Raw genomic sequence first — 23,359 nt, 5'->3', positions numbered from 1 at the left:
AAGTACAATGTGATAACCCACTGTCCCAACCAGTCCCAGAGTATGAAAGGACAGTGTGATAACCCATTATACCTCCAAGTCCCAGAGTGTGAAAGGACAGTCTGATAACCCACTGCACCTCCTAGTCCCAGAGTGTGAATGGACAGTGTTATAACCCACTGTACCTCCCATTCCCAAAGTGTGAAATGACAGGCAGATAACCCACTGTACCACTCAGTCCCAGAGTGTGAAAGGACAGGGAGGTAACCCACTGTACCAGCCAGTCACAGAGTGTGAAACAACGGTGTGATAAACCACTGTACCATCCAGTCCCAGAGTGTGAAAGGACAGTGTGATAACCCACTGTACTACCCAGTCACAGAGAGTATAAGGACAGTGTGATAACCCACTGTGCCACACAGTCCAAAAGTGTGAAAGGACAGTGCGATAACTCACTGTACCACCCAGTCCCAGAGTGTGAAAGGACAGTGTGATAACCCACTGTACCACCCAGTCCCAGAGTGTGAAAGTACAGTGTGATAACCCACTGTACCACCTAGTCCCAGAGTGTGAAAGGACAGGGAGATAACCCACTGTACCACCCAGTCCCAGAATGTCAAAGGACAATGTGATAACCCAATGTACCACCCAGTCTCAGAGAGTGTAAGGACAGTGTGATAACCCACTGTGCCACACAGTCCAAAAGTGTGAAAGGACAGTGTGATAACTCACTGTACCACCCAGTCCCAGAGTGTGAAAGGACATTGTGATAACCCACTGTACCACCCAGTCCCAGAGTGTAAATGGACAGTGAGATAACCCACTGTCCCAACCAGTCCCAGAGAATGAAAGGACAGTGTGATAACCCATTGTACCACCAAGTCCCAGAGTGTGAAAGGACAGTGTGATAACCCACTGTACCTCCTAGTCCCAGAGTGTGAATGGACAGTGTGTTAACCCACTGTACCTCCCATTCCCAAAGTGTGAAATGACAGGGAGATAACCCACTGTACCACTCAGTCCCAGAGTGTGAAAGGACAGGGAGGTAACCCACTGTACCAGCAAGTCACAGAGTGTGAAACAACCGTGTGATAACCCACTATACTACCCAGTCCCAGAGTGTGAAAGGACAGTGTGATAACCCACTGTACCACCCAGTTCCAGAGAGCGAAAGGACAGTGTGATAACCCACTGTACCACCCAGTCCGAAAGTGTGAAAGGACAGTGTGATAACTGACTGTACCACCCAGTCCCAGAGTGTGAAAGGACAGTGTGATAATCCACTGTGCCACCCAGTCCCAGAGTGTGAAAGGACAGTGTGATAACCCTCTGTACCTCCCAGTCCCAGAGTGTGAAAGGACAGTGTGATCACACACTGTACCACCCATTCCCAGAGTGTGAAAGGACAGTGTGATAACCCACTGTACCACCCAGGCCGAGAGTGTGAAAGGACAGTGTGATAACCCACTATATCACCCAGTCCCAGTCAGTGAAAAAACAGTGTGATAACCCACTATATCACCCAGACCCAGAGTGTAAAAGGACAGAGAGATAACACACTGTCCCAACCTTTCCCAGAGTGTGAAAGGTCAGTGTGATAACCTAAAGTACCACCCAGTCCCAGAGCGTGAAAGGACAGTGTGATAACCCACTGTACCAACCAGTCCCAGAGTGTGAAAGGACTGTGTGATAACCCACTGTACCACCCAGTCCCACAGTGTGAAAGGACAGTGTGATAACCCACTGTACCACCCAGACCCAGAGTGTGAAAGGACAGTGTGATAACCCACTGTACCACCCAGTCCCAGAGTGTGAAAGGACAGTGTGATAACCCACTGTACCAACCAGTCCCACAGTGTGAAAGGACAGTGTGATAACCCACTGTATCACCCAGACCCAGAGTGTGAAATGACAATGTGATAACCCACTGTACCACCTACTCCCAGAGTGTGAAAGGACAGTGTGATAACCCACTGTACCACCCAGTCCCAGAGTGTGAAAGGACAGTGTGATTACCCACTGTACCACCCAGTCCCAGAGTGTTAAAGGACGGTGTGATAACCCACTGTACCACCCAGAGTGTGAAAGGACAGGGTGATAACCCACAGTACCGCCGAGTACCAGATTGTGAAAGGACAGTTTGATAACCCACTGTATCACCCGGTACCAGAGTGTGAATGGACAGTTTGATAACCCACTGTACCACCCAGTCCCAGAGTGTAAAAGGACAATGTGATAACCCACTATACCACCCAGTCCCAGAGTGTGAAAGGACAGTGTGATAACCCACTGTACCACCTAGTCCCAGAGTGTGAAAGTACAGGGAGATAACCCACTGTACCACCCAGTCCCAGAATGTCAAAGGACAATGTGATAACCCAATGTTCAACCCAGTCTCACAGTGTGAAAGTACAATGTGATAACCCACTGTGCCACCCAGTCCCAGAGTGTGAAAGGACATTGTGATAACCCACTGTACAACCCAGTCCCAGAGTGTAAAAGGACAGTGAGATAACCCACTGTCCCAACCAGTCCCAGAGAATGAAAGGACAGTGTGATAACCCATTGTACCACCAATTCCCAGAGTGTGAAATGACAGTGTGATAACCCACTGTACCTCCTAGTCCCAGAGAATGAAAGGACAGTGTGATAACCCATTGTACCTCCCATTCCCAAAGTGTGAAATGACAGGGAGATAACCCACTGTACCACTCAGTCCCAGAGTGTGAAAGGACAGGGAGGGAACCCACTGTACCAGCAAGTCACAGAGTGTGAAACAACCGTGTGATAACCCACTATACTACCCAGTCCCAGAGTGTGAATGGACAGTGTGATAACCCACTGTACCACCCAGTCCCAGAGAGCGAAAGGACAGTGTAATAACCCACTGTACCACCCAGTCCGAAAGTGTGAAAGGACAGTGTGATAACTGACTGTACCACCCAGTCCCAGAGTGTGAAAGGACAGTGTGATAATCCACTGTGCCACCCAGTCCCAGAGTGTGAAAGGACAGTGTGATAACCCTCTGTACCTCCCAGTCCGAGTGTGAAAGGACAGTGTGATAACCCACTATATCACCCAGACCCAGAGTGTAAAAGGACAGAGAGATAACACACTGTCCCAACCATTCCCAGAGTGTGAAAGGTCAGTGTGATAACCTAAAGTACCACCCAGTCCCAGAGTGTGAAAGGACAGTGTGATAACCCACTGTACCAACCAGTCCCAGAGTGTGAAAGGACAGTGTGATAACCCACTGTACCACCCAGTCCCAGACTGTGAAAGGATAGTGTGATAACCCACTGTACCACCCAGTCCCAGAGTGTGAAAGGACTGTGTGATAACCCACTGTACCACCCAGTCCCAGAGTGTGAAAGGACAGTGTGATAACCCACTGTACCACCCAGTTCCAGAGTGTGAAAGGACAGTGTGATAACCCACTGTACCACCCAGTCCCAGAATGTGAAATCACAGGGTGATAACCCACTGTACCAACCAGTCCCAGAGTGTAAAAGGACAGTGAGATAACCCACTGTCCCAACCAGTCCCAGAGTGTGAATGGTCAGTGCGATAACCCACTGTACGGCCCAGTTGCAGAACGTGAAAGGACAGTGTGATAACCAACTGTGCCACCCAGTCCAAGAGCGTGAAAGGACAGTGAGATAACCAACTGTCCCAACCATTCCCAGAGAGTGAAAGGTCAGTGTGATAACCAACAGTACCACCCAGTCCCAGAGTGTGAAAGGACAGTGTGATAACCAGCTGTACCACCCAGTCCAAGAGCGTGAAAGGACAGTGTGATAACCCACTGTACCCAGTCCCGGAGCGTGAAAGGACAGTGTGATAACCCGCTGTACCACCCAGTCCCAGAGTGTAAAAGGACAGGGAGGTAACCCACTGTACCAGCCAGTCACAGAGTGTGAAACAACGGTGTGATAAAACACTGTACCATCCAGTCCCAGAGTGTGAAAGGACAGTGTGATAACCCACTGTACTACCCAGTCCCAGAGTGTGAAAGGACGGTGTGATAACCCACAGTACCACCCAGAGTGTGAAAGGACAGGGTGATAACCCACAGTACCGCCGAGTACCAGATTGTGAAAGGACAGTTTGATAACCCACTGTACCACCCGGTACCAGAGTGGGAATGGACAGTTTGATAACCCACTGTACCACCCAGTCACAGAGTGTGAAAGGACAGTGTGATAACCCACTGTACCACCCAGACCCAGAGTGTGAAAGGACAGTGTGATAACCCACTGTATCACCCAGTCCCAGAGTGTGAAAGGACAGTGTGTTAACCCACTGCACCACCCTGTCCCAGAGTGTAACAGGACAGTGAGATAACCCACTGTACCACCCAGTCACAGAGTGTGAAAGGACAGTGTGATAACCCACTGTACCACCCAGGCCCAGAGTGTGAAAGGACAGTGTGATAACCCACTGTATCAACCAGTCCCAGAGTGTGAAAGGTCAGTGTGACAACCCACAGTACCGCCCAGTCCCAGAATGTGAAAGGACAGCTTGATAACTCACTGTACCACCCATTCCCAAATTGTGAAATGACAGGGAGATAACCCACTGTACCACCCAGTCCCAGAATGTCAAAGGACAATGTGATAACCCACTGTCCGAAACAAACCCAGAGTGTGAAAGCACAGTTTGATAACCCACTTTACCACCCTGTCTGAGAGTGTGAATGGACAGTGTAATAACCCACTATACCAACCAGACCCAGAGTGTAAAGGACAGTGAGATAACCCACTGTCCCAACCAGTCCAAGAGTGTGAATGGTCAGTGCGATAACCCACTGTACGGCCCAGGTGCAGAACGTGAAAGGACAGTGTGATAACCAACTGTGCCACCCAGTCCAAGAGCGTGAAAGGACGGTGAGATAACCAACTGTCCCAACCATTCCCAGAGAGTGAAAGGTCAGTGTGATAACCAACAGTAGCACCCAGTCCCAGAGTGTGAAAGGACAGTGTGATAACCAGCTGTACCACCCAGTCCAAGAGCGTGAAAGGACAGTGTGATAACCCACTGTACCCAGTCCCGGAGCGTGAAAGGACAGTGTGATAACCCGCTGTACCACCCAGTCCCAGAGTGTGAAAGGACAGTGTGATAACCCACTGTACCACCCAGTCCCAGAGTGTGAAAGGACAGTGTGATAACCCACAGTACCACCCAGTCCCAGAGAGTGAAAGGACAGTGTGATAACCCACTGTACCACCTAGTCCCAGAGTGTGAAAGGACAGTGTGATAACCCACTGTACCACCAGTCCCAGATTGTGAATGGACAGTGTCATAAGCCACTGTACCACACAGTCCCAGAGTGTGAAAGGACAGTGTGATAACCCACTGTACCACCTAGTCCCAGAGTGTGAAAGGACAGTGTGATAACCCACTGAACCACCCAGTCCCAGAGCGTGAAAGGACAGTGTTATAACCCACTGTACCACGCAGTCCCAGAGTGTGAAAGGACAGTGTGATAACCCACTGTACCTCCCAGTCCCAGAGTGTGAAAGGACAGTGTGATAACCCACTGTTCCACCCAGTCCCAGAGTGTGAAAGGACAGAGTGATAACCCATTGTATGACCCAGTCCCAGAGTGTGAATGGACAGTGTCATAACCCACTGTACCACCCAGTCCCAGAGTGTGAAACATCCGTCTGATAAACCACTGTACCACCCAGTCCCAGAGTGTGAGACAGCCGTGTGATAACACACTGTACCACCCAGTCCCAGAGTGTGAAACAGCCGTGTGAAAACACACTGTACCTCCGAGTCCCAGAGTGTGAAAGGACAGTGTGATAACCCACTGTACCACCCAGTCGCAGAGTGTGAATGGACAGTGTCATAACCCACTGTACCACCCAGTCCCAGAGTGTGAAACAGCCATGTGATAACCCACTGTACCACCCAATCCCAGAGTGAGAATGGACAGTGTGATAACCTACTGTACCACCCACTCCCAGGATGTCAAAGGACAATGTGATAACCCAATGTAACACCCAGTCTCAGAGTGTGAAAGTACAATGTGATAACCCACTGTGCCACCCAGTCCCAGAGGGTGAAAGGACAGAGTGATAACCCACTGTACCACCCAGTCCCCGAGTGTGAAAGGACAGTTTGATAACCCACTGTACCACCCGTTCCCAAAGTGTGAAATGACAGGGAGATAACCCACTGTACCACCCAGTCCCAGAATTTCAAAGGACAATGTGATAACTCAATGTACCACCCAGTCTCAGAGTGTGAAAGTACAATGTGATAACCCACTGTCCCAACCAGTCCCAGAGTATGAAAGGACAGTGTGATAACCCATTATACCTCCAAGTCCCAGAGTGTGAAAGGACAGTCTGATAACCCACTGCACCTCCTAGTCCCAGAGTGTGAATGGACAGTTATAACCCACTGTACCTCCCATTCCCAAAGTGTGAAATGACAGGCAGATAACCCACTGTACCACTCAGTCCCAGAGTGTGAAAGGACAGGGAGGTAACCCACTGTACCAGCCAGTCACAGAGTGTGAAACAACGGTGTGATAAACCACTGTACCATCCAGTCCCAGAGTGTGAAAGGACAGTGTGATAACCCACTGTACTACCCAGTCACAGAGAGTGTAAGGACAGTGTGATAACCCACTGTGCCACACAGTCCCAGAGTGTGAAAGGACAGTGTGATAACCCACTGTACCACCCAGTCCCAGAGTGTGAAAGGACAGTGTGATAACCCACTGTACCACCTAGTCCCAGAGTGTGAAAGGACAGGGAGATAACCCACTGTACCACCCAGTCCCAGAATGTCAAAGGACAATGTGATAACCCAATGTACCACCCAGTCTCAGAGAGTGTAAGGACAGTGTGATAACCCACTGTGCCACACAGTCCAAAAGTGTGAAAGGACAGTGTGATAACTCACTGTACCACCCAGTCCCAGAGTGTGAAAGGACATTGTGATAACCCACTGTACAACCCAGTCCCAGAGTGTAAAAGGACAGTGAGATAACCCACTGTCCCAACCAGTCCCAGAGAATGAAAGGACAGTGTGATAACCCATTGTACCACCAAGTCCCAGAGTGTGAAAGGACAGTGTGATAACCCACTGTACCTCCTAGTCCCAGAGTGTGAATGGACAGTGTGATAACCCACTGTACCTCCCATTCCCAAAGTGTGAAATGACAGGGAGATAACCCACTGTACCACTCAGTCCCAGAGTGTGAAAGGACAGGGAGGTAACCCACTGTACCAGCAAGTCACAGAGTGTGAAACAACCGTGTGATAACCCACTATACTACCCAGTCCCAGAGTGTGAAAGGACAGTGTGATAATCCACTGTGCCACCCAGTCCCAGAGTGTGAAAGGACAGTGTGATAACCCTCTGTACCTCCCAGTCCCAGAGTGTGAAAGGACAGTGTGATCACACACTGTACCACCCAGTCCCAGAGTGTGAAAGGACAGTGTGATAACCCACTATATCACCCAGTCCCAGTCAGTGAAAAAACAGTGTGATAACCCACTATATCACCCAGACCCAGAGTGTAAAAGGACAGAGAGATAACACACTGTCCCAACCATTCCCAGAGTGTGAAAGGTCAGTGTGATAACCCACTGTACCACCCAGTCCCAGAGTGTGAAAGGACAGTGTGATAACCCACTGTACCACCCAGTCCCAGAGTGTGAAAGGACAGTGTGATAACCCACTGTACCACCCAGTCCCAGAGTGTGAGAGGACAGTGTGATAACCCACTGTACCACCCAGTCCCAGAGTGTGAGAGGACAGTGGGATAACCCACTGTACCACCCAGTCCCAGAGTGTGAAAGGACAGTGTGATAACCCACTGTACCACCCAGTCCCAGAGTGTGAAAGGACAGTGTGATAACCCACTGTACCAACCAGTCCCACAGTGTGAAAGGACAGTGTGATAACCCACTGTACCACCCAGACCCAGAGTGTGAAATGACAATGTGATAACCCACTGTACCACCCAGGCCCAGAGTGTGAAAGGACAGTGTGATAACCCACTGTACCAACCAGTCCCAGAGTGTGAAAGGTCAGTGTGACAACCCACAGTACCGCCCAGTCCCAGAATGTGAAAGGACAGTTTGATAACCCACTGTACCACCCAGCCCCAGAGTGTGAATGGACATTGTGATAATCCACTGTAACACCCAGTCCCCGAGTGTGAAAGGACAGTTTGATAACTCACTGTACCACCCATTCCCAAATTGTGAAATGACAGGGATATAACCCACTGTACCACCCAGTCCCAGAATGTCAAAGGACAATGTGATAACCCACTGTCCGAAACAAACCCAGAGTGTGAAAGCACAGTTTGATAACGCACTTTACCACCCTGTCCCAGAGTGTGAATGGACAGTGTGATAACCCACTATACCAACCAGACCCAGAGTGTAAAAGCACAGTGAGATAACCCACTGTCCCAACCAGTCCCAGAGTGTGAAAGGTCAGTGCGATAACCCACTGTACCGCCCAGTTGCAGAACGTGAAAGGACAGTGTGATAACCAACTGTACCACCCAGTCCAAGAGCGTGAAAGGACAGTGAGATAACCAACTGTCCCAACCATTCCCAGAGAGTGAATGGTCAGTGTGATAACCAACAGTACCACCCAGTCCCAGAGTCTGAAAGGACAGTGTGATAACCAGCTGTACCACCCAATCCAAGAGCGTGAAAGGACAGTGTGATAACCCACTGTACCCAGTCCCGGAGCGTGAAAGGACAGTGTGATAACCCGCTGTACCACCCAGTCCCAGAGTGTGAAAGGACAGTGTGATAACCCACTGTACCACCCAGTCCCAGAGTGTGAACGGACAGTGTGATAACCCACTGTACCACCCAGTCCCAGAGTGTGAAAGGACAGTGTGATAACCCACTGTACCACCTAGTCCCAGAGTGTGAAAGGACAGTGTGATAACCCACTGTTCCACCAGTCCCAGATTGTGAATGGGCAGTGTCATAAGCCACTGTACCACCCAGTCCCAGAGTGTGAAAGGACAGTGTGATAACCCACTGTACCACGCAGTCCCAGAGTGTGAAAGGACAGTGTGATAACCCCCTGTACCTCCCAGTTCCAGAGTGTGAAAGGAGAGTGTGATAACCCACTGTTCCACCTAGTCCCAGAGTGTGAAAGGACAGAGTGATAACCCATTGTACCACCCAGTCCCAGAGTGTGAATGGACAGTGTCATAACCCACTGTACCACCCAGTCCCAGAGTGTGAAACATCCGTGTGATAACCCACTGTACCACCCAGTCCCAGAGTGTGAAACAACCGTGTGATAACACACTGTACCACCCAGTCCCAGAGTGTGAAACAGCCGTGTGATAACACACTGTACCTCCGAGTCCCAGAGTGTGAAAGGACAGTGTGAAAACCCACTGTACCACCCAGTCGCAGAGTGTGAATGGACAGTGTCATAACCCACTGTACCACCCAGTCCCAGAGTGTGAATGGACAGTGTGATAACCCACTGATCCTCCCATTCCCAAAGTGTGAAATGACAGGCAGATAACCCACTGTACCACTCAGTCCCAGAGTGTGAAAGGACAGGGAGGTAACCCACTGTACCAGCCAGTCACAGAGTGTGAAACAACGGTGTGATAAACCACTGTACCATCCAGTCCCAGAGTGTGAAAGGAGAGTGTGATAACCCACTGTACTACCCAGTCACAGAGAGTGTAAGGACAGTGTGATAACCCACAGTACCACACAGTCCGAAAGTGTGAAAGGACAGTGTGATAACTCACTTTACCACCCAGTCGCAGAGTGTGAAAGGACAGTGTGATTACCCACTGTACCACCCAGTCTCAGAGTGTGAAAGGACGGTGTGATAACCCACTGTACCACCCAGAGTGTGAAAGGACAGGGTGATAACCCACAGTACCGCCGAGTACCAGATTGTGAAAGGACAGTTTGATAACCCACTGTACCACCCGGTACCAGAGTGTGAATGGACAGTTTGATAACCCACTGTACCACCCGTTCCCAAAGTGTGAAATGACAGGGAGATAACCCACTGTACCACCCAGTCCCAGAATGTTAAAGGACAATGAGATAACCCAATGTACCACCCAGTCTCAGAGTGTGAAAGTACAATGTGATAACCCACTGTACCACGCAGTCCCAGAGTGTGAAAGGACAGTGTGATAACCCACTGTACCTCCCAGTCCCAGAGTGTGAAAGGACAGTGTGATAACCCACTGTTTCACCCAGTCCCAGAGTGTGAAAGGACAGAGTGATAACCCATTGTACCACCCAGTCCCAGAGTGTGAATGGACAGTGTCATAACCCACTGTACCACGCAGTCCCAGAGTGTGAAACATCCGTGTGATAACCCACTGTACCACCCAGTCCCAGAGTGTGAAACAGCCGTGTGATAACACACTGTACTACCCAGTCCCAGAGTGTGAAACAGCCGTGTGATAACACACTGTACCTCCGAGTCCCAGAGTTTGAATGGACAGTTTGATAACCCACTGTAGCACCCAGTCGCAGAGTGTGAATGGACAGTGTCATAACCCACTGTACCACCCAGTCCCAGAGTGTGAAACAGCCATGTGATAACCCACTGTACCACCCAATCCCAGAGTGAGAATGGACAGTGTGATATCCCACTGTACCACCCAGTGCCAGAGTGTGAAAGGTCAGGGTGATAACCCAAAGTACCGCCCAGTCCCAGATTGTGAAAGGACAGTTTGATAACCCACTGTACCACCCTGTCCCAGAGTGTGAATGGACATTGTGATAAGCCCTGTACCATCCAGTCCCCGAGTGTGAAAGGACAGTTTGATAACCCACTGTACCACGCGTTCCCAAAGTGTGAAATGACAGGGAGATAACCCACTGTACCACCCAGTCCCAGAATGTCAAAGGACAATGTGATAACCCCCACTGTGCCACCCAGTCCCAGAGGGTGAAAGGACAGTGTGATAATCCACTGTACCACCCAGTCCCAGAGTGTGAAATCACAGTGTGATAACCCACTGTACCACCCAGTCCCCGAGTGTGAAAGGACAGTTTGATAACCCACTGTACCACCCGTTCCCAAAGTGTGAAATGACAGGGAGATAACCCACTGTACCACCCAGTCCCAGAATTTCAAAGGACAATGTGATAACTCAATGTATCACCCAGTCTCAGAGTGTGAAAGTACAATGTGATAACCCACTGTCCCAACCAGTCCCAGAGTATGAAAGGACAGTGTGATAACCCATTGTACCTCCAAGTCCCAGAGTGTGAAAGGACAGTCTGATAACCCACTGCACCTCCTAGTCCCAGAGTGTGAATGCACAGTGTGATAACCCACTGTACCTCCCATTCCCAAAGTGTGAAATGACAGGCAGATAACCCACTGTACCACTCAGTCCCAGAGTGTGAAAGGACAGGGAGGTAACCCACTGTACCATCCAGTCACAGGGTGTGAAACAACGGTGTGATAAACCACTGTACCATCCAGTCCCAGAGTGTGAAAGGACAGTGTGATAACCCACTGTACTACCCAGTCACAGAGAGTGTAAGGACAGTGTGATAACCCACTGTACCACACAGTCCGAAAGTGTGAAAGGACAGTGTGATAACTCACTGTACCACCCAGTCCCAGAGTGTGAAAGGACAGTGTGATAACCCACTTTACCACCCAGAGTGTGAAAGGTCAGGGTGATAACCCACTGTACCGCCGAGTACCAGATTGTGAAAGGACAGTTTGATAACCCACTGTACCACCCGGTACCAGAGTGTGAATGGACAGTGTGATAACCCACTGTACCACCCAGTCCCAGAGTGTGAAAGGACAGTGTGATAACCCACTGCACCACCCTGTCCCAGAGTGTAACAGGACAGTGAGATAACCCACTGTACCACCCAGTCACTGAGTGTGAAATGACAAAGTGATAACCCACTGTACCACCCAGGCCCAGAGTGTGAAAGGACAGTGTGATAACCCACTGTACCAACCAGTCCCAGAGTGTGAAAGGTCAGTGTGACAACCTACAGTACCGCCCAGTCCCAGAATGTGAAAGGACAGTTTGATAACCCACTGTACCACCCAGCCCCAGAGTGTGAATGGACATTGTGATAACCCACTGTACCACCCAGTCCCCGAGTGTGAAAGGACAGTTTGATAACTCACTGTACCACCCATTCCCAAATTGTGAAATGACAGGGAGATAACCCACTGTACCACCCAGTCCCAGAATGTCAAAGGACAATGTGATAACCCACTTTCCGTAACAAACCCAGAGTGTGAAAGCACAGTTTGATAACCCACTTTACCACCCTGTCCCAGAGTGTGAATGGACAGTGTGATAACCCACTATACCAACCAGACCCAGAGTGTAAAAGGACAGTGAGGTAACCCACTGTCCCAGCCAGTCCCAGAGTGTGAAAGGACAGTGCGATAACCGACTGAACCGCCCAGTTGCAGAACGTGAAAGGACAGTGTGATAACCAACTGTACCACCCAGTCCAAGAGCGTGAAAGGACAGTGAGATAACCAACTGTCCCAACCATTCCCAGAGAGTCAAAGGTCAGTGTGATAACCAACAGTACCACCCAGTCCCAGAGTGTGAAAGGACAGTGTGATAACGAGCTGTACCACCCAGTCCAAGAGCGTGAAAGTACAGTGTGATAACCCACTGTACCCAGTCCCGGAGCGTGAAAGGACAGTGTGATAACCCGCTGTACCACCCAGTTCCAGAGTGTGAAAGGACAGTGTGATAACCCACTGTACCACCCAGTCCCAGAGTGCGAAAGGACAGTGTGATAACCCACTGTACCACCCAGTCCAAGAGTGTGAAAGGACAGTGTGATAACCCACTGTACCACCAGTCCCAGAGTGTGAATGGACAGTGTCATAACCCACTGTACCACCCAGTCCCAGAGTGTGAAAGGACAGTGTGATAACCCACTGTACCTCCCAGTCCCTGAGTGTGAAAGGACAGTGTGATAACCCACTGTTCCATCCAGTCCAAGAGTAAGAAAGGAAAGAGTGATAACCCATTGTACCACCCAGTCCCAGAGTGTGAATGGACAGTGTCATAACCCACTGTACCACCCAGTCCCAGAGTGTGATACATCCGTGTGATAACCGATTGTACCACCCAGTCCCAGAGTGTGAAACAGCCGTGTGATAACACACTGTACCACCCAGTCCCAGAGAGTGAAACAGCCGTGTGATAACACACTGTACCTCCGAGTCCCAGAGTGTGAAAGAACAGTGTGATAACCCATTGTACCTCCAAGTCCCGGAGTGTGAAAGGACAGTCTGATAACCCACTGCACCTCCTAGTCCCAGAGGGTGAATGGACAGTGTGATAACCCACTGTACCTCCCATTCCCAAAGTGTGAAATGACAGGCAGATAACCCACTGTACCACTCAGTCCCAGAGTGTGAAAGGACAGGGAGGTACCCCACTGTACCAGCCAGTCACAGAGTGTGAAACAACGTTGTGATAAACCACTGTACCATCCAGTCCCAGAGTGTGAAAGGACAGTGTGATAACTCAATGTACTACCCAGTCACAGAGAGTGTAAGGACAGTGTGATAACCCACTGTACCACACAGTCCGAAAGTGTGAAAGGACAGTGTGATAACTCACTGTACCACCGAGTCCCAGAGTGTGAAAGGACAGTGTGATTACCCACTGTACCACCCAGTCCCAGAGTGTGAAAGGACGGTGTGATAACCCACTGGACCACCCAGATTGTGAAAGGACAGGGTGATAACCCACAGTACCGCCGAGTACCAGATTGTGAAAGGATAGTTTGATAACCCACTGTACCACCCGGTACCAGAGTGTGAAAGGACAGTGAGATAACAAACTGTCCCAACCAGTCCCAGAGTGTGAAAGCTCAGTGTGATATCCCACAGTAGCGCCCAGTTGCAGAATGTGAAAGGACAGTGTGATAACACACTGTACCACCCAGTCCCAGAGTGTGAACGGACAGTGTGATAACCTACTGTACCCAGTCTGAGCGTGGAAGTACAGTGTGATAACCCACTGTACCACCTAGTCTCAGAGTATGAATGGACAGTGTGATAACCCACTTTACCACCCAGTCCCAGAGTGTGAAAGGAGAGTGTGATAACCCACTGTGCCACCCATTCCCAGAATGTGGAAGGACAATATGATAACCCACTGTACCACCCAGTCCGAAAGTGTGAATGGACAGTGTGATAACTGACTGTACCACCCAGTCCCAGAGTGTGAAAGGACAGTGTGATAATTCACTGTGCCACCCAGTCCCAGAGTGTGAAAGGACAGTGTGATAACCCTCTGTACCTCCCAGTTCCAGAGTGTGAAAGGACAGTGTGATTACCCACTGCACCACCCAGTCCCAGAGTGTGAAGGGACAGTGTGATAACCCACTGTACCACCCAGGCCCAGAGTGTGAAAGGACAGTGTGATAACCCACTGTACCACCCAGACCCAGAGTGTAAAAGGACAGAGAGATAACACACTGTCCCAACCATTCCCAGAGTGTGAAAGGTCAGTGTGATAACCTAAAGTACCACCCAGTCCCAGAGTGTGAAAGGACAGTGTGATAACCCACTGTACCACCCAGTCCCAGAGTGTGAAAGGACAGTGTGATAACCCACTGTACCACCTACTCCCAGAGTGTGAAAGGACAGTGTGATAACCCACTGTACCACCCAGTCCCAGAGTGTGAAAGGGCAGTGTGATAACCCACTGTACCATCTACTTCCAGAGTGTGAAAGGATAATGTGATAAACCACTGTACGACCCAGTCCCAGAGTGTGAAAGGACAGTGTGATAACCCACTGTACCACCGAGTCCCAGAGCGTGAAAGGACAGTGTGATAACCCACTGTACCAACCAGTCCCAGAGTGTGAAAGGACAGTGTGATAACCCACTGTACCACCCAGTGCCAAAGTGTGAAAGGACAGTGTGATAACCCACTGTACCACCCAGTCCCAGAGTGTGAAAGGACAGTGTGATAACACACTGCACCACCCTGTCCCAGAGTGTAACAGGACAGTGACATAACCCACTGTACCACCCAGTCACAGAGTGTGAAATGACAATGTGATAACCCACTGTACCACCCAGGCCCAGAGTGTGAAAGGACAGTGTGATAACCCACTGTCCCACCGAGTCCCAGAGCGTGAAAGGACAGTGTGATAACCCATTGTACCACCCAGTCCCAGAGTGTGAATGGACAGTGTGATAACCCACTGTACCTCCCATTCCCAAAGTGTGAAATGACAGGGAGATAACCCACTGTACCACTCAGTCCCAGAGTGTGAAAGGACAGGGAGGAAACCCACTGTACCAGCAAGTCACAGAGTGTGAAACAACCGTGTGTTAACCCACTGTACCACCCAGTCCCAGAGTGTGAAAGGACAGTGTGATAACGCACTGTACCACCCAGTCCCAGAGAGCGAAAGGACAGTGTGATAACCCACTGTACCACCCAGTCCGAAAGTGTGAAAGGACAGTGTGATAACTGACTGTACCACAAAGTCCCAGAGTATGAAAGGACAGTGTGATAACCCACTGTACCACCCAGGCCCAGAGTGTGAAAGGACAGTGTGATAACCCACTATATCACCCAGTCCCAGTCAGTGAAAAAACAGTTTGATAACCCACTATACCACCCAGACCCAGAGTGTAAAAGGACAGAGAGATAACACACTGTCCCAACCATTCCCAGAGTGTGAAAGGTCAGTGTGATAACCTAAAGTACCACCCAGTCCCAGAGTCTGAAAGGACAGTGTGATAACCCACTGTACCACCCAGTCCCACGGTGTGAAAGGACAGTGTGATAACCCACTGTACCACCCAGTCCCAGAGTGTGAAAGGACAGTGTGATAACCCACAGTACCACCCAGTCCCAGAGTGTGAAAGGACATTGTGATAACCCACTGTACCACCAAGTCCCAGATTGTGAATGGACAGTGTGATAACCCAATGTACCAACCAGTCCCAGAGTGTGAAAGGACAGTGTGATAACCCACTGTACCACCCAGACCCAGAGTGTGAAAGGACAGTGTGATAACCCACTGTACCACCCAGCCCCATAGTGTGAATGGACATTGTGATAACCCACTGTACCACCCAGTCCCACGGTGTGAAAGGACAGTGTGATAACCCACTGTACCACCGAGTCCCAGAGCGTGAAAGGACAGTGTGATAACCCAATGTACCAACCAGTCCCAGAGTGTGAAAGGACAGTGTGATAACCCACTGTACCACCCAGACCCAGAGTGTGAAAGGACAGTGTGATAACCCACTGTACCACCCAGCCCCATAGTGTGAATCGACATTGTGATAACCCACTGTACCACCCAGTCCCCGAGTGTGAAAGGACAGTTTGATAACCCACTGTACCACCCGTTCCCAAATTGTGAAATGACAGGGAGATAACCCACTGTACCACCCAGTCCCAGAATGTCAAACGACAATGTGATAACCCACTGTCTGAAACAAAACCAGAGTGTGAAAGCACAGTTTGATAACCCACTTTACCACCCTGTCCCAGAGTGTGAATGCACAGTGTGATAACCCACTATACCAATCAGACCCAGAGTGTAAAAGGACAGTGAGATAACCCACTGTCCCAACCACTCCCAGAGAGTTGAAAGGTCAGTGCGATAACCCACTGTACCGCCCAGTTGCAGAACATGAAAGGACAGTGTGATAACCAACTGTACCACCCAGTCCAAGAGCATGAAAGGACAGTGAGATAAGCAACTGTCCCAACCATTCCCAGAGTGTGAAAGGTCAGTGTGATAACCAACAGTACTACCCAGTCCCAGAGTGTGAAAGGACAGTGTGATAACCAGCTGTACCACCCAGTCCAAGAGCGTGAAAGGACTGTGTGATAACCCACTGTACCCAGTCCCGGAGTGTGAAAGGACAGTGTGATAAACCGCTGTACCACCCAGTCCCAGAGTGTGAAAGGACACTGTGATAACCCACTGTACCACCCAGTCACAGAGTGTGAAAGGACAGTGTGATAACCCACTGTACCACCCAGTCCGAGAGTGTGAATGGACAGTGTGATAACCCACTGTACCATCCAGACCCAGAGTGTAAAAGGACAGTGAGATAACAAACTGTCCCAACCAGTCCCAGAGTGTGAAAGGTCAGTGTGATATCCCACAGTAGCGCCCAGTTGCAGAATGTGAAAGGACAGTGTGATAACACACTGTACCACCCAGTCCCAGAGTGTGAACGGACAGTGTGATAACCTACTGTACCCAGTCTGAGCGTGGAAGTACAGTGTGATAACCCACTGCACCACCTAGTCCCAGAGTATGAATGTACAGTGTGATAACCCACTGTACCACCCAGTCCGAGAGTGTGAAAGGAGAGTGTGATAACCCACTGAACCACCCATTCCCAGAATGTGGCAGGACAATATGATAACCCACTGTACCACCCAGTCCGAAAGTGTGAAAGGACAGTGTGATAACTGACTGTACCACCCAGTCCCAGAGTGTGAAAGGACAGTGTGATAATTCACTGTGCCACCCAGTCCCAGAGTGTGAAAGGACAGTGTGATAACCCTCTGTACCTCCCAGTGCCAGAGTGTGAATGGACAGTGTGATAACCCACTGTACCACCCAGTCCCAGAGTGTGAAAGTACAGTGTGATAACCCACTGTACCCAGTCCCAGAGTGTGAAAGGACAGTGTGATAACCCACTGTACCACTCAGTCCCAGAGTGTGAAAGTACAGTGTGATAACAGATTGTACACAGTCCCAGAGTGTGGAAGGACAGTGTGAATACCCACTGTACCACCCTGTTCTTGAGTGTGAAAAGACAGTGTTATAACCCACTGTACCACCCTGTCCCAGAGTGTGAAAGGACAGTTTGATAACACACTGTACCACCCAGTCCCACAGTGTGAAAAGGCAGTGTGATAACCCACAGTACCACCCAGTCCCAGAATGTGAAAGTACAGTGTGATAACCCACTGTACCACCCAGTCCCAGAGTGTGAAAGTACAGTGTGATAATACATTGTACGCAGTCCCAGAGTGTGAAAGGACAGTGTGATAACCCACTGTACCAGCCAGTCCCAGAGTGTGAAATGACAGTGTGATAACCCACTGTGCCAGCCAGTCCCAGAGTGTGAAAGTACAGTATGATAACAGATTGTACACGGTCCCAGAGTGTGGAAGGACAGTGTGATAATCCACTGTACCACCCAGTCCTAGAGTGTGAAAGGACAGTGTGATTATCCACTGTACCACCCAGTTGCAGAGTGTGAATAGACAGTGTGATAATCCACTGTACCACCCAGTCCTAGAGTGTGTAATGACAGTGTGATAACCCACTGTACCACCCAGTCCCAGAGTTTTAATAGGACAGTGTGATAACCCACTGTACCACCCAGTCCCAGAGTGTGAAAGGACAGTGTGATAACCCACTGTACCACCCAGTCCCGGAGTGTGAATGGACAGTGTGATAACCCACTGTACCACCCAGTCCCAGAGTGTGAACGGACAGTGCGGTAACCCACTGTACCACCCAGTCCCAGAGTAAGAGGACAGTGTGATAACCCACTGTACCACCCCGTCCCAGACAGTGAAAGGACATTCTGATAACCCACTGTACCACGCAATCCCAGAGAGTGAAATGACAGTGTGATAACCCACTGTACCACCCAGTCCCAGAGTGTGAATGGACAGTGTGTTAACCCACTGTACCACCCAGTCCCAGAGTGTGAAAGGACAGTGTGATAACCCACTGTACCACCCAGTCCCGGAGTGTGAATGGACAGTGTGATAACCCACTGTACCACCCAGTCCCAGAGTGTGAACGGACAGTGCGGTAACCCACTGTACCACCCAGTCCCAGAGTGTGAAAGGACAATGTGCTATTTCCATGCATCACCCTGTATCCTATTGTTTATTTTGAAATGCATTACTGTATTGACATATGGGTGTGAGGGATTTTGCTGTGTCCAGGCAGCAGTGTTCGTTCCCGTGTACATACCTTCTTTTTCATACGGCGGGTCCCTGATGATTTTTAAGTAGCACTCATATTGAGCTGACATTATTCTGACCCGTGACAGGCCTCTGAGGGGTGGGTTTGTTTCTGTCATGTATCCAGCCGGCTGCTGGGTTGCTTGCAGCTCACGGGCTGACTGGAAAGATAAAGCATTTACTTTCAGCTCAGTGGGATGGCTGTCGTTAGGAAGCATAAATTTCCATCACATTACACAGGGTGTACAGCACAGGAAGAGGCCATTTGGCCCATCCATTCCATGCAGGTGTTTCAGCACCATTGGTGCCCCCTCCCATCTGTCTTTCTCTTAATCTACCATCATAACCATCTATTCTCTTCTCCCTCATGTGCTTGTCTAGTTTCCCCTTAAATGTATCTACACTATTCAATTCAACCACTCTCTGTGGTAGTGTCACGACTCTCTGGGGATCATGCGCTGTAATATCAAACCCCGCCACTCCCTGAGCTGACGCAATATGTGTGAAGTATGATTAGACCACCAGATTGGCCCAATTCTACCTAACTGCTTAATTCAGATTAACAGAATACAAGCACGAGGTTTGCAAACTTAACAAGCAAATAACTGTTTATTAAACACATCGTCCTTATCCAGAGGAAAACGAAAAAAATATGAACTGCTAACTTTAAACTCTATAAATTAAACTCTACCCCTTCTTAACACCTTTACACAAACAGTATAGAGAGGGGAAAGTGTAGAGAGGAGCAAGTGTAGAGAGTGGACAGTATATAGATAGGTGACAGTGTAGATAGGAGACAGTGTAGATAGGAGACGGTGTAGATAGGAGACAGTGTAGAGAGGGGACAGTGTAGAGAGGGGACAGTGTAGAGAGGGGACAGTGTAGAGAGAGGGGAGAGTGTAGAGAGGGGACACTGTAGAGAGAGGGGAGAGTGTAGAGAGGGGACAGTGTAGAGAGGGGACAGTGTTGAAAGGGGACAGAGTTAAGATGGGGCAGTGAAGAGAGGGGGCAGTGAAGAGAGGGGCAGTGTAGAGAGGAGGTGGTGAAGAGAGGGGACAGTGCAGGAAGGAGACAGTGTAGAGAGGGACAGTGGAGAGAGGGGACAGCACTGAGAGGTTACAGTGTATAGAGGGGACAGTGTAGAGAGGGATCAATGTAGAGAGGGACAGTGTAGAGAGGAGATAGTGTAGAGAGGGGACAGTTTAGAGATGCAAAGTGTACAGGAGGACAGTGAAACGAGGGGACAGGTTAGAGAGGAGACAGCATTCAGAGGTTACAGTGTAGAGAGAAGACAGAGTAGAAAGGGCCAGTGTAGAGAGGGACAGTGTAGAGAGGGGACAGGTTAGAGAGGGTTCAGGTTAAAGAGGGGACAGGTTAGAGAGGGGACAGTGTAGAGAGGGCACAGTGTAGAGAGGGCACAGTGTAGAGAGGGGACAGTGTAGAGAGGGATCAGTGTAGAGAGGGATCAGTTTAGAGAGGGATCAGTGTAGAGAGGGGACAGTGTAGAGAGGGGGCAGTGTAGAGAGGGGACAGTGTAGAGAGGGATCAGTGTAGAGAGGGATCAGTTTAGAGAGGGATCAGTGTAGAGAGGGGACAGTGTAGAGAGGGGGCAGTGTGCAGTGGTGACAGTGTAGAGAGGGCCAGTGTAGACAGGGGACAGTGTGGAGAGGGGTCAGTGTAGAGAGGGGACAGTGTGCAGAGGGGACAGTGTAGAGAGGGGCCAGTGAAGAGAGAGGACAGTGTAGAGAGGGGCAGTGTAGAGAGGGGACAGTGTAAAGAGGGATCAGTGTAAGAGGGATCAGTGTAGAGAGGGATCAGTGTAGAGAGGGGACAGTGTAGAGAGGGGTGAGTGTAGAGAAGGATCAGTGTAGAGAGGGGACAGTGTGCAGAGGTGACAGTGTAGAGAGGGCCAGTGTAGAGAGGGGACAGTGTGGAGAGGGGTCAGTGTAGTGAGGGGACAGTGTGAAGAGGGGACAGTGTAGAGAGGGGCCAGTGAAGAGAGGGGACAGTGTAGAGAGGGGCAGTGTAGAGAGGGGACAGTGTAGAGAGGGATCAGTGCAGAGAGGGATCAGTGTAGAGAGGGATCAGTGTAGACAGGGGACAGTGTAGAGAGGGGTCAGTGTAGAGAAGGATCAGTGTAGAGAGGGGGCAGTGTAGAGAGGGGTCAGTGTAGAGAGGGGACAGTGTAGAGAGGGGTCAGTGTAGAGAGGGGACAGTGTGCAGAGGTGACGGTGCAGAGAGGGCCAGTGTAGAGAGGGGACAGTGTGGAGAGGGGTCAGTGTAGAGAGGGGACAGTGTAGAGAGGGGACAGTGTAGAGAGGGTAGAGTGTAGAGAGGGGACAGTGTGCAGAGGGGACAGTGTAGAGAGGGGGCAGTATAGAGAGGGGTCAGTGTAGAGAGGGTAGAGTGTAGAGTGGGGACAGTGTAGAGAGGGGACAGTGTGGAGAGGGGACAGTGTAGAGAGGGCCAGTGTAGAGAGGGGTCAGTGTAGAGAGGGGTCAGTGTAGAGAGGAGACAGTGTAGAGAGGGGGCAGTGAAGAGAGGGGACAGTGTAGAGAGGGGCAGTGTAGAGAGGGACAGTGTAGAGAGGGGGCAGTGTAGAGAGGAGATAGTGTAGAGAGGAGATAGTGTAGAGAGGGAACAGTATAGAGATGCAAAGTGTACAGGAGGACAGTGAAACGAGGGGACAGGTTAGAGAGGAGACAGCATTCAGAGGTTACAGTGTAGTGAGAAGACAGAGTAGAAAGGGCCAGTGTAGAGAGGGACCGTGTAGAGAGGGGACAGGTTAGAGTGGGGTCAGGTTAAAGAGGGGACAGGTTAGAGAGGGGACAGTGCAGAGAGGGACAGTGTAGAGAGGGGGCAGTGTAGAGAGGGCACAGTGTAGAGAGGGGCAGTGTAGAGAGGGGACAGTGTAGAGAGGGATCAGTGTAGAGAGGGATCAGTGTAGAGAGGGGACAGTGTAGAGAGGGATCAGTGTAGAGAGGGATCAGTGTAGAGAGGGGACAGTGTAGAGAGGGGACGGTGTAGAGAGGGCCAGTGTAGAGAGGGGACAGTGTAGAGAGGGATCAGTGTAGAGAGGGATCAGTGTAGAGAGGGATCAGTGTAGAGAGGGGGCAGTGTAGAGAGGGGACGGTGTAGAGAGGGCCAGTGTAGAGAGGGGACAGTGTAGAGAGGGATCAGTGTAGAGAGGGATCAGTGTAGAGAGGGATCAGTGTAGAGAGGGGACAGTGTAGAGAGGGATCAGTGTAGAGAAGGATCAGTGTAGAGAGGGGGCAGTGTAGAGAGGGGTCAGTGTAGAGAGGGGACAGTGTAGAGAGGGGTCAGTGTAGAGAGGGGACAGTGTGCAGAGGTGCCAGTGTAGAGAGGGCCAGTGTAGAGAGGGGACAGTGTAGAGAGGGGTCAGTGTAGAGAGGGGACAGTGTGCAGAGGGGACAGTGTAGAGAGGGTAGAGTGTAGAGAGGGGACAGTGTAGAGAGGGGACAGTGTAGAGAGGGCCAGTGTAGAGAGGGGTCAGTGTAGAGAGGGGTCAGTGTAGAGAGGAGACAGTGTAGAGAGGGGGCAGTGAAGAGAGGGGACAGTGCAGAGAGGGGCAGTGTAGAGAGGGACAGTGTAGAGAGGGGACAGTGTAGAGAGGGACAGTGTAGAGAGGGGGCAGTGTAGAGAGGGACAGTGTAGAGAGGGGGCAGTGTAGAGAGGAGATAGTGTAGAGAGGAGATAGTGTAGAGAGGGAACAGTATAGAGATGCAAAGTGTACAGGAGGACAGTGAAACGAGGGGACAGGTTAGAGAGGAGACAGTATTCAGAGGTTACAGTGTAGAGAGAAGACAGAGTAGAAAGGGCCAGTGTAGAGAGGGACCGTGTAGAGAGGGGACAGGTTAGAGTGGGGTCAGGTTAAAGAGGGGACAGGTTAGAGAGGGGACAGTGCAGAGAGGGACAGTGTAGAGAGGGGGCAGTGTAGAGAGGGCACAGTGTAGAGAGGGGCAGTGTAGAGAGGGGACAGTGTAGAGAGGGGACAGTGTAGAGAGGGGACGGTGTAGAGAGGGCCAGTGTAGAGAGGGATCAGTGTAGAGAGGGATCAGTGTAGAGAGGAATCAGTGTGGAGAGGGGACAGTGTAGAGAGGGGTCAGTGTAGAGAAGGATCAGTGTAGAGAGGGGGCAGTGTAGATAGGGGACAGTGTAGAGAGGGGTCAGTGTAGAGAGGGGACAGTGTGCAGAGGTGCCAGTGTAGAGAGGGCCAGTGTAGAGAGGGGACAGTATGGAGAGGGGTCAGTGTAGAGAGGTGAAAGTGTGTAGAGGGGACAGTGTAGAGAGGGGAGAGTCTGGAGAGGGGACAGTGTATAGAGGGCCAGTGTAGAGAGGGGTCAGTGTAGAGAGGGGTCAGTGTAGAGAGGAGACAGTGTAGAGAG

General features: G+C 50.5%; 1 protein-coding gene across 1 annotated transcript in view; it reads right to left on the bottom strand.

Moving 5' to 3' along the window:
* The window catches only part of LOC144673660 (calcitonin gene-related peptide type 1 receptor-like), a 221,603-nt gene that overhangs the window by 19,329 nt on the left and 178,915 nt on the right, over window positions 1-23,359 (bottom strand). Inside the window, exon 2 of the mRNA XM_078535385.1 lies at window positions 18,964-19,114. Within this exon, the coding sequence (XP_078391511.1) occupies window positions 18,964-19,114 (151 nt within the window). The remainder of the gene's footprint in view (window positions 1-18,963; window positions 19,115-23,359) is intronic.

The sequence above is a fragment of the Cetorhinus maximus genome, unplaced genomic scaffold (assembly GCF_964194155.1).
Source record: "Cetorhinus maximus unplaced genomic scaffold, sCetMax3.hap1.1 HAP1_SCAFFOLD_424, whole genome shotgun sequence".
Classification (NCBI taxonomy): domain Eukaryota; kingdom Metazoa; phylum Chordata; class Chondrichthyes; order Lamniformes; family Cetorhinidae; genus Cetorhinus; species Cetorhinus maximus.
The sequence above is the reverse complement of the archived record's forward strand: the minus strand, read 5'-3'. Positions and strand labels throughout refer to the sequence as shown.